Here is a 16864-nt window from a genome sequence, read left to right on the forward strand (position 1 = left end):
ACCGATAATTTCCCGCCCACTTTTCGAACATATATATTGTGTTGCTCTGCAATAAAATAACCAATTGAAGTCAGCGCTCTGTTGCAGTCTCTCTCTTTGTTCGTGCGTCAGGAGTGCGCAGTTTTGTTTTTCTCAGATGAACAAACAACTATCCTGTTCTTCCATCCTTGCAAGCTGATTGAATTTCTGACCCAAGCATGCGTAACAGCTTTTACTTTAAAGAGATAAGAAAAGGCATCAGAAACGTACGGCACTTGGGGTAGCGCTCACGTTAGGAATTAGGAAATGTTTTCTCCTGGGAACTGTGGTTTTTTTAGAGAAGAACGATGGGTTAAATATTCTAGCAAGTGCGTGAACCAAGTTATGCAGGCAAACAAAAGTGCAAGTGGCTACAGATGTTACATGTATGCACGAAAAGCAAAATTGGAATTACCCTTGAGAGCACGTAATTGACTAAGAATGTCCAATCAGTGTAGACATAAGGCAGAGCGCGAGCTTAGCTCTTTTTTTTACGCCCTGTGTTTTTTTCTTTAATTCCTGACTTTTGCAAGACATAACAAACACACACAAGACATTGATATAATAAGACTGCCAGGGGCTGGCTTTGGCGTTCTAAAATTCCTTTAGATCCATCAAAAGGCTCATCAATTTATCGCAGGTAAGTCACTGAGAATGCAGTAATGATGATTCGTTAGAACGTAGGAATATAATCGTACAAATGGTAAAAGCAACGTGTCCTCAAAACGCGTACCTGCTCTTGTATGGGCCTTGTTCTGCAACATAGAAAAGCGCTCTTGACTGCCGGCAGGAGGCTATTAGAGGCAAGACGCAAAATACTTACGTTGACGTTTTCTGCGCAAACGGACACAAGGCAAAAACACTTACGGTGCCAATTTCCTCCCAGACAGACATAAGACTGGTTTTAAATCATATACTTTACGTTTGCAATATCAAGGCACAAATATTCCGCAGGTCAGAGGGCGCTACAAAGCAAGCACAAAAATTTGTATCGGTGCGCACACAACGCCGTCGAGTTAGAGCGAAGCAGAAGCCTACACACCTTTCGCAATGTCCACTTCAGTGAACAACTTGCGCAGTCCATCTTGGAAACCATCGGTGGCAGACGCGAAACTGCCGCTGACGTATCTATTTCAACAGGGAACCCGTACGGTTCGCTGCGCTCACCATTGAGGCGAGTTTGAGAACGTTAGGCCAGCCCACTGTAGTGTCCACCTAGCACTGTGAGACGCGATACTTGGCATCAAATGGGCAGCTGTCTTTTCGCTCTTAGGTGCTGGTCAAACTAGCGCGAGAAATACGCGAAGGCGCCCCTCACGATAACCGTTTCGTCTACACTCCTCTCACGAAGAGCAACAAAGAGTTCATCGCCGCAAGTCTTCAGCAGCACTGCAACCACTTGGTCCGCAGTGCCGACTTTGTAAGAGGATTGGGCATGAATGTGGGACAAACAAACTCCTAACAAACTCAAATAGCAAACTGAAAAAGCAGAGGGCATCTGCCTTTTGCCCTGTCATCCAAGATCAATGGTCTGAAAGAATGCTACAAATAAACGAATAAATAAAAGTCTGTGCAAACGCGTTAATGAGAATGGTGCAAAAAAGAAACATGGCTTTACCGTTCAGCACAGAACCCCGTTTGTAGAATGTTCCATAGGCCTCGTTTATTCGTTTCCAGTGACATGTGGGAAAGAGTACATTCGGCAGGCCGGCAGGTAGATGAATGAGACTTGTAGAACATAAAAACGAATGTTGAGCTAGCGTGCAGAAACCTGGGGATTTATTGCAAAGACTGTCCCTCAATACCTTGTGTACCTCAGCTCAGCAAATGCAAAGCAATTGTCAGACACAAAGAACAGAATTATCGAGGCAGCTTCGAAAGCGAGGCTGCGTTTCACCCCCAAAACCTTGACAAGGCCTACCCAGCAGCCTACGTCACGACAAACGGATGGGCGATAAAGTGGCCGCAAATGAAGGTGCGAGCGCAGATCTGAGTCGAGTCACCTGGCGTTCTCTCGCTACTTTACTCAAGCCCGTAAGCGCAGATTCATTGGCTGATCCTTCATCACTCATCCGCACGTCGTGACGTTTGCTGATGGGAGAGAACGTCATACAACGGCCTTGATAGAACCTCGATGGTGACGGGTTGAGTGACTGTTGCATCAGCAAGCCATCTGCTGGACTAACAGACGAGGAAATTGACATATGAGGAATGTGTTTCGCGACTTTGATTAGTAGACTTTGCTTGTCATTTGAGATTGCTTCAATGATATTGTTGTGACGCATGTGATTGGAGGTGCAGCGCAGATGCGAAAAGAAGTAGTGCTTCTTGCAAATAAAGACTGTTGCAAGTCAGCGCGTGTGCCTTGTCCCGTTGCTAGGCGCTCTTCTCTCACAAATGGATAACCAACTAGCCCACGCTGCTGTCCTTGCTTTATATGTTAGAAGCACCTTAAAACCAGCCAAAAGACACAATAAAGAGAAGACGAGGCTGGAACAAAAACTAAAACAAGAACGCAAACTCCCACTCCCGTGCGCGCGCAAAACCAAAAGCAGTTAAAAGGCAGAAAAAAATGGAACGTCATCGTTGTACTGGTCAGTTGGCTTAAAAGGCAAATTTCTTACTGTGAAGGTTCGCCGATGGCTTAGCTACAAACGTGCCCTTAGTCTTCGCGATGTATAAGCCTCAGTTACCTCCCCAGAAATTTGTTTACCATTTTCATAAAGCAAAGGCACGAAATGAAGCATTCACCAGATTGTACGTGTTATGCCAGATTAGAGTGCGTACAATGACATCCTTAAAATAGTGTCATCAAAACCTACTCATGCCATTTTTACACATTAAATATCCTACCTTAGTTTCCCCGGAAGAACTTTTATGAGACAATTCGGTAGAGTAACAGCTCGCTTCCGCCCGCGCAGAGAACATTTATTAATTTGTGTGCGCAAGGATTAGGTTCTGTAATAATATTCACAGCGTAGAGATATTCACTGCGACAATTGACTACCTGTTCCCTCACAATTCATTTGCAAGTTTTTCCGAACCAAGTCCAGTGTCCGTACGTTATACGTTCGGACTCTAGACTTGGTTGAAAATGGCTCTAAGCAAGCCACAATTAAAGCCACGATGCACCCTGCACACGGTACAGCGCGTATCCACGGTGCCTGTGGAGGTGAGGCCAGTTTCTTTAAAAAAAAAAAAAAAGAAGGCTGTCTTTCAGGGTTCTTTACCTCCTTTTTTCACCGTCTGAAGTTGGGAGTTCAGATAAAAATTTTGTTTGCTCGAGCCGCGGGTACGCCTGCAGCGAGTTCATATGAGTCACATTCATTCGCTAATAAGATACGACTCATCAATTTCGCACGCTTTACCTTGAGGTCTTGCTCCAGCCACTCGTACTGGTGCTTGATCTGCAGGAACCCGTATTCGACGAAGAAGTAAAACTCGGTAGAGAGGCTGACGATGTGCGCTGGCCCAATGTCAAAGCTGAAAACAAGACTCAGTTTATTTATCCTTCACAAATGAAAGAGGGAACTTTGACAAAAGGCGGTCAGGCCTGACTTCGCAACACTTCCCTGGTAAGGCCTAAGAGTGCGTGACATAGAAAATAAAAATTAAAGGGACATTACAGTAACATGGGACAGAATCAAAGCGCAGGAACTACATGCATGAATGTAAACTACCTTACATTCTCAAAGCAAACTATAAATATTACACAAAAATAGTGAACAAAATTTGTACAATGCCAGAAGATAGATACGCATTGACTAAAGGCACAACAAAAAAAGATAATTAATGTAGATTAGATTGTATTTTCGCTTTTTATTTCTGAAGCTTGCAATTAATTACGAGATGAAACAGGAAATTTAGTGGTGCGTTAATGAGAAAAGCTGGAATCTGCTAATCTAGCTTTCTGCTTTCCCTAGTTTGCACTTGTGTTAGAGACCAGATTTCTGTTATTCCTGAAGGAGTTAACTAGGAAGGCGGAAGTAAAACATGGAAAACAGCCTATTGCTAAGGATATGCTGTAGCAAGCGACATATGGAGACCCGGCTGGGTTTGAGTACATTGGGCTTTTAGTATTGGGGAGATGTTCATAAGTTTCCTCCTATGCCTTTCTTTTACAAAATCGAGAGCTTCTGATAATTACTCGAAGTTATGGCGCCCCAGAGTAGTGCACAATAAGATAAAATTAGAACAATTAGCTCACAATACATAGATACTTTAACGAATCCTGTCGCTAATCCTACAGGAACATCCAAAAGCTTTTCTAAGATCCAAGGCAAGCTTTAAATTGAATCTATGTGTGTGTTCCAAGGTAATGGTTCCCTTAAACGAACACCATAATGTTCTGAGTCATTACCTGCTGTATTGCTGTAGTTTTGTTTGCATACTTTACGTCCGGGTGTAGGTAAAAACGTCCCCGGAAAAAAAGGTACCCGGAAGATACGGCCCCGGATAAAACGTCCGCCGCAGCAACGGCCCCTGAAGAAGCGGTAACTAGGAAAAAACGTCCCCAAGGCAAAAATTGTTCCCATGAATGGCTTCATCCGGACCTCCCACGAAAAAAAAAAAAAAAAACATAATGATACACATTTTATGCCATTATTTCTTGGCTTTGGGGTTAAATGTAATCATTTGAAACCTGTGTCCTCAGGGCGCCCGATATATTTACAAGCACTGCGTAAAAGCACGGTGAAAGAGCCATCTGGCTCTTCATACGTTGCGTGGTTCTGAACTGATCAGCTCGTTAAGCAATCATTAATACAGGTCTAATCGGCTTTGTAATGTTGGCCACTGAGAAAGGTACCTGCTGAACGGCACGTGGTAGTCTCGGGGAACCACCCAAAGACGAACGCGTCTCTAGATTTGCCTGCCAGACCTTCTGGTGACGAGGTTCAAACATTTTTCTGATGACGGTATAGCATCGCGATAAGGGTAATGATGGTGTAAGCGGGACAAGGCTTAACCGGTCGTGCACCATGGCCACCCTAAAACATCGCTCCAAGCTTCTGGTCCGGTAAAGCCGGTGGTCAGCTCGCCTTTTCCTCACAAAGTGAATACGAAGCGCTGTCACTGTATTATCGCTTCCATAATTTTTTTTTTTGTTATGAACGCCCGCATCAGTTCGATGTTCGAGGTCACTTCCACGCCGAGAGGTGGAACAACTGTAATGAAGTTAACATACATCATTCATTATTGCAGCTCGCCACGGGGAAACGCTGCCTACGTCCTATAGCGCAGACTCCTGTTCCCGTTCGGGAACATTTTGTCCTACTTCGAAAATAGGGACATCTTTTCCGGGGACGCTTCTTTCGGGGACATTTTTTTTCGGGGACTTCTTTTTACCCGATATCTTTCGTACCAACCCACGTAAGTTCTGGAAATGTATCAACCCAACAAGGTAAAAAATTTCACAGTGTGCGTTGACGAAAATAATCAGATCGTGGATCGCGTTGTCGCGGCACTTTTGATTTTAACTCTTACCTATCTTTTAACTCATAAACCAAATGAACAACTTCCCTATTTTCTGTACTTTAACTTCACAGCTATGCCGGATGTCACCTTTGGGGCTAACAGTATTGACAAATTAATAGACTCTTTCAAGTTAACATCATCGGCTGGCAACGATGGATTCAATGCTAAAATATGGAAAAACACGAAACATACAGCCATCGTTATTTTGGCTTATATTTTCCAGCAATCACTTTTATCAGGTGTAATACCCCACGACTGGAAAACAGGCAAGGACATTCCGGTACCGAAAAAAACATTTGCCCATCATTGTCACAGAATAGGCGGCATAAATTAATTTCCCCATGTTGCCTTTATACACACGCGGAATTGCTGTTCTGTAAACCCCATATGTTTACGGAACCTGTATATGTGACCATCAGTCGGGCGCGCAAGAATGCGTACGTGCACGTTGCATCGGTACAGCTCCAACTCTCTCCATGCTCGAGCAGAAGAGTGCTGCCTGCGTCGTACGTTGCCCACTCAAAGACACTACGCCCAAAGTATAGAGCTTCCTTTGTATTTCCGTATATGCTTATTTCCCTGAATGTGGCCCCCAGAGAAACTGAAGTTGGGGGCGTACGTGACTGTTGTTTTTGTTATGCGTTATGTTTTTCAAACCTATGATGGGCGGTCATGGAGTGCTAAAGTGTGGTGTGTCTACGTGCGCCTTCCACTGTGAGTGAACAACTTTTGCCCTCTAAGTGTGTGTTTTGTTTCGGACTCCGACCCTGCGCACAAGGCATCGTCGACAAGGGTTTAAAAAAGAGCCGCCGAGGCCCCAAAGTCAGTCCGCCCAGTTCGCTCCCGAAGAAGAAAACCCGAGCTGCCGTGTGCTCAAGGGGCGTACCCGAGCGCCGCCGCAAGCTGCATCGGAAGGACCGTCGCCTTCGAGTGCCGCCTGTCTGCGTCGTCCCAGTCATGGACTGTCACCGTGTTACCCGGTCAATTGTATATTCGAAACTGCTCTGAACTTTATTTTCCTTGCTGTTACTTGAATTGTTACTTCCATCCCGAAAAAGCACGACCCTGTACACATAATTCCGAGTATTTAATTCGATTGTTTCTTCACTCGTGTCGTTGCCTTTTAGAATGTTAATTGCTGCACTCTAAATGTTTTGTGTATTCCTCGTTCTGAGCTTATACACGTCTTCTTATTGTTGTTTCAAGTCAACGCGTCTTCGTCTCATTCTCCACGTTTGCTTACCGGCTACGCCGGGCATCGAACGACCACCGCGCTTTTTGTCATATCTTGGTGATGACCTCCGGTGATTAGCGAGCGCGCGACAATTAAACTGGCGTCCGCGAACAGGACGTTCGATGCAAAGGGAACGTGGCAAATGGAAAGAGAGACGTGTTGATTCTTGAGGTGTGCCTCCGTAGATTGGAGGAGTGTTGTGCATGAACAGGATTTTTTTGTGGCGAGCTTCTATTTGAATTGTTGGAAGTGGTTCCGTAGATAGATGCATGGATTTTGAAAAGTTGATGCCGATGGGTAGCCAGCTTGGCTTGAGTGGCACTGAGCTTAGGAAATGGGTAGAGGATAAGCAGCGTGAGGAGCGAGCGTTTGCTAGACAGGCAGCGGAGGAAGAGCGTACGGCCGCAAAGGAACTGACGAACGTCAGATTGAGATGATGCGTTTGAGAATACAGTGCCAGCAACTGGAGAAGGAGACCAGAGAAAAGGAAGGAAGCCGAGAAAAGGGTGAACTAAAGCTAAACGCAAGTAAACTCCTTATCCCATTTGACGAGAAAAATGGATGATTTAGACGCATGCATAAGACATTTTGAAAGCCTTGCGAAAGATCAGAAGTGGCCAGAGAGCCAGTGGTCGACGGTTCTGGCTACTTGTTTGAGTGGAGAACCACTCAGCGTTTATCGGCGTTTGCCACCGCGGGATGTAGCCTACAACATCACAGTTAAAACGGCCCTTTTGAAGAGATTTCTTTTCACGGCGGACGGCTTCAGAGACAAATTAATTTCCGCAAAACCGGCAGATGGAGAACCCGCAGCTCTGTTCTCAGCTCGTCTCAGCCACTATTTTGTTCGCTGGATCGAGCTGTCATGTACGAAAACGGAATTCAAAGACTTGCGAGAGCTCCTGATTAGGGAAAAGTTTCTGAATGGATGTCATTCCCACATGGCGCTGTACCTGAAGGAAAGAAAGGCGAAATCGCTTGAAGAGATGCTGGATTTAGCTGACCAATTTTTAGAGGCTCAGGGAAGTCTAAATCCCACCAATCAAATAAAGACGGCCCAGTTGGTACCGGGAGGCCCGAGGCAGACAATAAATCAGGTTAGTCATAGGACAGCTCCCCGATGTTATCGTTGCATCCGCACTGGGCATCAGGCTTCACAATGCCGGACTCACGCCACTAACAACTACAGCCCCACCTGCTTCAAGTGCGGGCGAATAGTTCACAAGGCGGACGCGTGCCATCATCATCATCATAATTATCAGCCTGATTATACGCACTGCAGGGCGAAGGCCTCTCCCATATTTCTCCAACTAAACCGGTTCTTTGCTAGCTGCATCCACTTGACCCCTGCGAACTTCTCAATCTCATCCGCCCACCTAACTTTCTGCCGCCCCCTGCTACGCTTTCCGTCCCTTGGAATCCAGTTTGTTACCCTCAGCGACCATCGGTTATCCTCTCTTCGCACTACATGTCCTGCCCATGTCCATTTCTTCTTCTTAATTTCTACTAGAATGTCGGTAACTTGAGTTATTTCTCTGACCCACTCTGCACGCTTTCTATCTCTTAATGTTACCCCTACCATTTTTCGTTCCATAGCCCTCTGGGTTGTCCTCAACTTAAGTAGAACTCTCTTGGTTAGCCTCCACGTTTCAGCCCCATAGGTGAGTACAGGCAAGATGCAACTGTTGTATACTTTCCTCTTGAGCGATACCGGTAAGCTGCTAGTCCTAATCTGCGAGTGCTTGCCAAATGCGCTCCGTCCCAATCGTATTCTTCTTGTTATTTCCTTTTCGTGGTCCGGATCTGCGGTTACTACCTGTCCTAAGTAGACATATTCGCCTACTACTTCCAGTATTTCGCTACCTAATGTAAACTGCTGTTCCTTCCCGAGGCTGTTGAACATTACCTTAGTCTTCTGCATATTGATTTTCAAGCCTACCTCTCTACTTTTCCTGTCTAGGTCATCAATCATTATTTGCAATTCATCCTCCGAGTTGCTTAGCAAGGCAATGTCATCAGCAAATCGCAGATTACTGAGGTATTCTCCATCTAACCTTATCCCTAACTACTCCCATTCCAAGTCTCTGAATACTTCCTCTAAACAAGCTGTGAATAGTACTGGGGATATTGTGACTCCTTGCCTAACACCTTTTTTATGCGAATTTTGTTACTTTATGCAGAACTATGGTTACTGTGCAGCCACTATATATATCTTCCAGCACTTTCACGTACGGCTCGTCTACCCCCTGATTTCGCAATGCCTGCATCACCACCGAGGTTTCAACTGAGTCGAATGCTTTTTCGTAATCAATGAATGCTATGTATGTATGTATGTATGCTATGTATGTATGGACGCGTGCCGTGCAGCGCTAAACGATAGGACACAGGCGTCATGTGTTTACTCGCCCGCCTGGGAAGTAAATCGGGAAAGCATTCGCGACGACTATGTGGAGCTCAGAAACGGGGAGAGAATTCCTGTCATGAATGTAGTTATGATGACGCGACGAAAGTTTCTGGTCGAAGGACTGCCGGTGGGGGCGGGCACGTATGAAGATAAAGAAATTTCCGTATTACGGGATACCGGATGCAATACAGCCATCACGAGGAAAGAGCTCCTCCACTAGTTGAAAGAGCAGGCCTGTAACCTAGTCGACGGAACAGCGAAAATGCTGCCCGAGGCGCGGGTTGAGGTTGACAACCCGTATTTTTCGGGGATCATTACCGCTCTCTCCTTGGAGGAACCTCTTTACGACTTAATTCTGGGAAATATAGAGGAGTAAGGGCACCTGATGATTCGAAGAAGGTGGTTGAAGAACCAGTTTGTAGCGAGCCCGTCGACAAGGAAGCTGTAGCAGCAGTTGTAACTCGCGCACAAACCAGGAAGCAACCAAAAGAGTTCCAAGCGCTCAAAACGCCCGATGTCGCGGAGGAGCCGAAAGGAAAGAGTTACGCGGATCAACAAGCAGAGGACAAGTCGCTCGAGCCTTGTGTTTCCCAAATTGGAAAGAAGCTCACGTGCCGGGACGCGGAGCGCAATATAGAATTCAGGCGGGAAGATGGGTAATATACAGAAGCTACACAGAGAAAACTAGGCAGATGCTGAGTCAGCTGGTTGTCCCAAAACGCCACCGCGGAATAATGGCCGGGCATTTTGGCGCGCAAAAGACCAAAGAAAGGACGTTCGATCCTGGAGACAAGGTCCTGATTTTGCTGGCTACCGACAGCAACAGGCTATTACTTCAGTGGATGGGGCTCTTCGAGATCAAGGAAAAGAAAGGTGAAGCACACTACGCAATCTAGACAGCAGGAGGGAGAAAGATGTTTCATGCCAGCCTACTTAAAAGATACGAGTAGCGAGAAAGCCAGCCAAGAGAAAGGCTATGCCACGCGGTCTGCGGCATCACTGAATCGGACAGCGATCGGGCTATTCCTATTCCGGCTTGTCAGAAGACAGAGGGTGAAGAAGACGTGAAGCTTTCTGATAGCTTGATGATGGATGAACGACAGCAGCTTCGAAATGTAATTTCAGAACACGCTCGCATTTTCTCTGATGTTCCGGGAAAGCCGGACTGGGCGGAATGTCGTTTAGAGCTCACCACCAGCACTCCGGTGCACGTAAGGCAATATCCCCTTCCATTCGCGACGAGACAAGATGTCGAAAGAGAGGTGCAGCAGATGGAGAAACTCGCAATAATCGAGAAATCGCAGTCCCCTAACAATTCTCCAGTCATTTTGGTGAAGAAACCGGACGGCACGAACCGGCTTTGCATCGATTTCCGGTGCCTTAATGACGTCTTGGTCGCCGCTTCGGAACCCATGCCCAGAGCTGACGCGGTCTTCGCTACAGCCGGAGAGAAGAAATACTTCTCCAAGGCGGACTTCGTCAAAGGATATTGGCAAATTCCGTTGACCGAAGAATCCAAGCCCAAACCTGCGTTTTCAACAACTGCGGGACTCTTCCAATTTTGTTTTATGCCTTTTGGCATAAAGACAACCCCCTCAGTATTTTCCAAGTTGATGCAGAGAGTTGTGGAAGGACTTCCGGAAGTACAACACTATAATGACGATGTCCTGGTTGCCAGTACTACGTGGGAAGACGATGTCCTGGTTGCCAGTACTACGTGGGAAGAGCATCTCTCTTCGCTAAGACAGCTGTTTGGAAGGATCCAAGCAGCCGGTCTGACAGTGCGACCCAGCAAATGCGAGTTCGGGATGAAAAACATCGTGTTCCTCAGGCATCGCATCGGTAGAGGTGAACTGGCTCCACTTAGGTAAACGCTGGAGAAGATTCAGGTGGCACCAACCTCTCGAACAAAGCGTCAGGTAAGAACATTCCTCGGTTTGAGTAGATTTTACCGCGACTTCATTCCAGACTATGCTCGAATAAGCGAACCCCTCACTCAGCTCACGAGGAAGGGTGAGAGCAACGTCGTAAAGTGGACCCCGGTCCACCAGAAAGCCTTTGAAGAACTCAAGCGGCGAGTTTCGACCCCTCCCATACTACGACTCCCAGACTTTTCCAAGCAGTTCGTGCTGCGCACGGACGCCTCTGACACCAGCCTCGGCGTGGTGCTAATGAAGAAGCATGGCGGGGCACTTCACCAAGTGGCTTACGCTAGTAGAAAGTTGCTTCCCAGGGAAGCAGCATACAGCACAATCGAGAGTGCTTGGTATTGGTTTGGGAGGTTCAGAAGTTTTCCACCTACCTGTACGGGGTGCTCTTCTTTGTTCAAACGGACCACGAACCACTGAGCTACATGCAGCGGGCCAAGCAACTAAACAGCAGGGTCCTGCGCTGGAGCTTGCTCCAAGAGTATCAGTTCAGAATCGAGCATATAAAGGACAAGGAAAGTGTGGGAGCCGATTATCTTAGCAGGCTACAGATTCTTTCGCATGATATTCACTGTATTGACATTCAAATGCTGTATCATACGTGTAGGTTGACGTATGTGCTAGTTTTATATAACGGATATGTTTGTCTTACTTGTGTATAATATAGGCCCGTGTGCCGCCTTCTATGTGTCTAGAATATTATGCGATAATATTCCGAAAGTGGGGCCCGTGTCACAGAATAGGCGGTATCCATTATTGTGCCCATGTTGAATTTATACACACGCGGAAGTGTTGTTCTGTAAACCCCATATGTTCACGGGACCTGTATATCTGACCGTCGGTCGAACGCGCAAGAGCGTGAACGTGCACGTTGCCTCGGAACAGTATAGCTTCCCTGTGTTAGCTCCAACTCTCTCCATGCTCGAGCAGAAGAGTACGTGCTGCCTGTGTCGTACGTTGCCCACTCAAAGACATCCCTACTACGTCCAAAGTATAGAGCTTCCTTTGTATATCCCTATATTCTTTTTCCCTGGAAACGTGACGCCCAGAAGAACCGAAGTTGGGGTCGTACGTGACTGTTATTTTTGTTGTGCGTTATGTTTTTCAAACCTAAGATTGCTGCCATGCAGTGCTAAAGTGTCGTGTGTCTACGTGCGCCTTCCTCTGTGAGAGAAATACTTTCTGCGCTCTAAGTGTGTGTTTTGTTTCGGACTCCAACCCTGCGCACAAGGCATCGTCGACAAGGGTTTAAAAACGAGCCACCGAGGCCCCGAAGTCAGTCTGCCCAGTTCCCTCCCGAAGAAGGAAACCCGAGCTGCCGTGTGCTCCCGGGGCGTACCCGAGCGCCGCCGCAAGCTGCACCGGAAGGACCATCGCCTTCGAGTGCCGCCAGTCTGCGTCGTCCCAGTGATGGACTGCTGCCGCGTTCCCCGGTCAATTGTATGTACGAAGCTGCTCTGAACTTACTTTCCCTTGCTATTACTTGAATTGTTACTTCCCTGAAGGAAAAGCATGACCCATTACACGTAATTTGGAGTATTTAATTCGATTGTTTCTTGACTCGTGCCATTGCCTTTTAGAATGTTATTTGCTGCCTTCTAAATGTTTTGTGTATTCCTTATTCTGAGCCTATAAACGTCTATACTTATTATTGTTTGAAGTCAACGCGTCTTCGTCTCATTCTCCACGTTTGCTTACCGGCTACGCCGGGCATCGAACGACCACCGCGCTTTTTGTCATGTCTCGGAGATGACCTCCGGTGATTAGCGAGCGCGTGACAATCACTTTCTCATAATTATCGTCCTCTATCTATCACCTGCATAACTTCAAAACTAATAGAACACTTCAACTTCTCTCAGGAAAAAAATTCCTAATGACTGTCAAGTTTTTTCACCGTGACCGACATGGCTTTCTAAACGATTTTTTGCAACACGCAGTTGGTTCCATGCACTAACGACGTAAGCGCCAGCATACCTTAACATTCCGACTGACGCTATCTACCTCGATTTCTAAAAGACCCTGATAAAGCTCCCCTCAAATGAATCATTCTGAAATTCTGGTATCTAAATCTTAATGTTTTCTGGTTATCATTGGATTTGCAGCTCTCTCACTAATTAAAAACAGTTTGTACACGCTATTACATGTTGATCTCCTTATTCCTCTGTTATATCTGTACAACGCCAGGGCTCCATACTAAGGCCCCTCCTTCTCCTTAAATATCATCATCACCATCATCATCATCATCATCATCATCATCAGCCTGATTATATCCACTGCAGGGCGAAGGCCTCTCCCATAACTCTCCACTTAACCCGGTTCTGTGCTAGCTGCATCCACTTGACCCCTGCGAACTTCTTAATCTCATCCGCCCACCTAACTTTCTGCCGCCCCCTGCTACGCTTTCCTTCCCTTGGAATCCAGTTTGTTACCCTCAGCGACCATCGGTTATCCTCTCTTCGCACTACATGTCCTGCCCATGTCCATTTCTTCTTCTTAATTTCCACTAGAATGTCGTTAACTTGAGTTATTTCTCTGACCCACTCTGCACGCTTTCTATCTCTTAATGTTACCCCTACCATTTTTCGTTCCATAGCCCTCTGGGTTGTCCTCAACTTAAGTAGAACTCTCTTGGTTAGCCTCCACGTTTCAGCCCCATAGGTGAGTACAGGCAAGATGCAACTGTTGTATACTTTCCTCTTGAGCGATACCGGTAAGCTGCTAGTCATAATCTGCGAGTGCTTGCCAAATGCGCTCCATCCCAATCTTATTCTTCTTGTTATTTCCTTTTCATGATCCGGATCTGCGGTTACTACCTGTCCTAAGTAGATATATTCGCCTACTACTTCCATTATTTCGCTACCTAATGTAAACTCCTGTTCCTTCCCGAGGCTGTTGAACATTACCTTAGTCTTCTGCATATTGATTTTCAAGCCTACCTTTCTACTTTTCCTGTCTAGGTCATCAATCATTATTTGCAGTTCATCTCCCGAGTTGCTTAGCAAGGCAATGTCATCAGCAAATCGCAGATTACTGAGGTATTCTCCATCTACCCTTATCCCTAACTGCTCCCATTCCAAGTCTCTGAATACTTCCTCTAAACAAGCTGTGAATAGTACTGGGGAGATTGTGTCTCCTTGCCTAACACCTTTCTTTATGGGAATTTTGTTGCTTTCTTTATGTAGAACTATGGTTGCTGTGCAGCCACTATATATATCTTCCAGCACTTTCACGTACGGCTCGTCTACCCCCTGATTTCGCAATGCCTGCATCACCGCCGAGGTTTCATCTGAGTCAAATGCTTTTTCGTAATCAATGAATGCTATGTATAAGGGCTGGTTATATTCCGAGCATTTTTTCTTTTTTTTTTTCTATCACCTGATTTATATATATATCACCTGATTCTATCACCTGATTAAATATATATATATATATATATATATATATATATATATATATATATATATATATATATATATATATATATATATATATATATATATATTTAAAGAGAAGGAGGGGCCTTAGTATGGAGCCCTGGCGTTGTACAGGGCTCCATACTATATATATATATATATATATATATATATATATATATATATATATATTGTAGCAATCCCGAAGACGAGGAAAACACATAGATGAAGAAAGGACAAAAGGAAGTTGAGAAAGACGAGGAGACTCGTGCCCATGCCCGGACTCGCAGCCGTTCACCAACTGAGTTCTCTGCCTCCTATACCTGTGCAGCGCTCCGGCGTCAAACCCCCGTCGCAACAACTTGGTGGAGGTGCTGGGTACGAATACCCTCACGACGCATCCTCAATCGCTGGAGCTTCGCCGGAGCCGTCGCCTCACTGGTCTTCCTCCCATTCCTCTGAGAATGCAGCAGCCAACTGAGCAGTCTCGAACATCGCGAAGCATTCTGTCCCCGTCTGGTGATGTACCAACCACTGCCTCAAATGCGACGCGGCCGCTTCGAGAGCCTCATTCTTTTGCCGGTCAAGCAGGGGAAGCTGTTGATGAGTGACTCACTCACTTTTAACGTGTGAGCCGCTTCAACCGCTGGGATTCGGCGGCGAAACTAGCGAATGTGGTATTCTTCTTAACGCAGACCGCCTTGATGTGGTACGAGAACCACGAATACTCTCTGACCACTTGGGAGGGCTTTGTGGAAGCTATCAAAAATGTTTTGGCGACCTGACTGCAAAGAGGAGGCAGGCTGAGCAGATGCTTTCTCAAAGAGCCCAGACAGCAGGCGAGACTTGCATAACGTACATCGAGGCAGTGCTTAAATTATGCAAGACCGTCGACAGTCGGATGACCGAGGAAGACAAGGTAGGCTATCTGCTCAAGGGCACTGCAGAAGACGTCTACCACTTCCTCATTGCCAAAGACAACTTGAGTTCAGTCACCGACGTTATTCGACACTGCCGGACATTCGAGGCCGTCAAAACACGCCGCATTACACCTAAGTTTGGGCGACTGGCAAATGTCACTACCATGGCCAGCGTCGAAGAATCTCCATCCCCAAGTCTCCTGTGCGTCATTCGTGAAATCGTAAGGGATGAAATTTCCCAACGTGAGCTGCTTGCCCGGCCGCCCTCTGGCTTTGCGGATGAAGCATACGCTTTTCCAGCCTATGCTCGTATGTGTCCACCAACGTCCAGCTATACACCAGCCAATGACACCGACTTCGCCTTCCGCGAAGACCTGGGCACCCCGCGACCAAGGCCGAAGCAGATTTACCGGCAATTCTTTCATCAGCGCAGAGACACTCGGTCCTACTCAAACCGTACACCGCGCCTACCGCGGGAAAGGTACGTCGACCCGGAACCTACATTTCAATATCCGTCGCGTCCTACCTCTCAAGAGTCCACTGAAGCGCAGCTGTTTGATCACCCTATGCCCGTGTGCTACCGGTGTGGTGTCGCGGGTCACATTTCCCACTACTGCAATCGACGCGCACAGTTCAAGAATCCTGCGACGGCATCGAACCGACGAACCGTCCAGCCCTACATCGACAGCTATCGGCTAGAACATCCATCCCAAAGGGGCCGTTTTCAAAACGAAGGACTTCGCAGCCAATCTCCAGCGTCTGACCGTAGTGTCACACCACCTCCCTCATTTCGTGTGCGCCGTTCCCCGTCACCACGGCGCCGATCTCCACCGCCAACGCAGGAAAACTAGCCAGCGCGGCCAATGGAAGTGAGGTCGCTGGACAATGTGCGCTGCTACATTATTTTCCTCCGTCTGTGTGCATGTTAAAGAACAAGGTTAATGTGCTTGTTGATGGCTTACCTACGATGGCGTTGGTAGACACTGTTGCTACTGTCTCGGTAATGAGTTTAGATTTTAAGAACCTTTTGAAGAACAAAGTTATGTTTCTTTGGGACAAAACTGCTAATTTTTATGGAGTAAGTGGAGAGTTATTGTGTCCGGTTGTGGTATGAAGCGTTAAAGATTCGTTGGGGGGTACAGTATTTCCCGCGGAATTTGCAGTACTGCCCCGATCCACTCACGATGTAATCTTGGGAATTGACTTCCTGCGTATGTGCGGCGCTACAGTTGATTGTCGAACTGGAGAGCTAAGTGTTAGTGGTTCGCTTCCTCGTAAACTTTTGGGAGAGACGTCAAATTATGAAGACGTTTTGTGTGTCTGTGATGAAATCGTCGTACCGCCACATTCTGCAGTGTGCGTTCAGGTGTTTTATTAATGACTGTCTTGAGGTTACTGTGGCGCCTGTTATTTACAGCGGGTGAAGAAAAATGTATTAGTGCCGCATTGTTTGGTTTGCGTAAAAGAGGGCC

The 16864-nt window shown here is 46.6% G+C and overlaps 1 protein-coding gene across 1 annotated transcript in view; it reads right to left on the reverse strand.

The window, feature by feature from the left end:
* LOC146172039 (acid phosphatase type 7) overlaps nucleotides 1-16864 on the reverse strand; it is a 374339-nt gene that overhangs the window by 162007 nt on the left and 195468 nt on the right. The window contains exon 7 of the mRNA XM_084586139.1: nucleotides 3387-3501. Within this exon, the coding sequence (XP_084442265.1) occupies nucleotides 3387-3501 (115 nt within the window). The remainder of the gene's footprint in view (nucleotides 1-3386; nucleotides 3502-16864) is intronic.

This window comes from Amblyomma maculatum, unplaced genomic scaffold (genome assembly GCF_055883805.1).
Source record: "Amblyomma maculatum isolate TAMU_Amacu unplaced genomic scaffold, ASM5588380v1 scaffold_15, whole genome shotgun sequence".
NCBI classification, from domain to species: Eukaryota; Metazoa; Arthropoda; class Arachnida; order Ixodida; family Ixodidae; genus Amblyomma; species Amblyomma maculatum.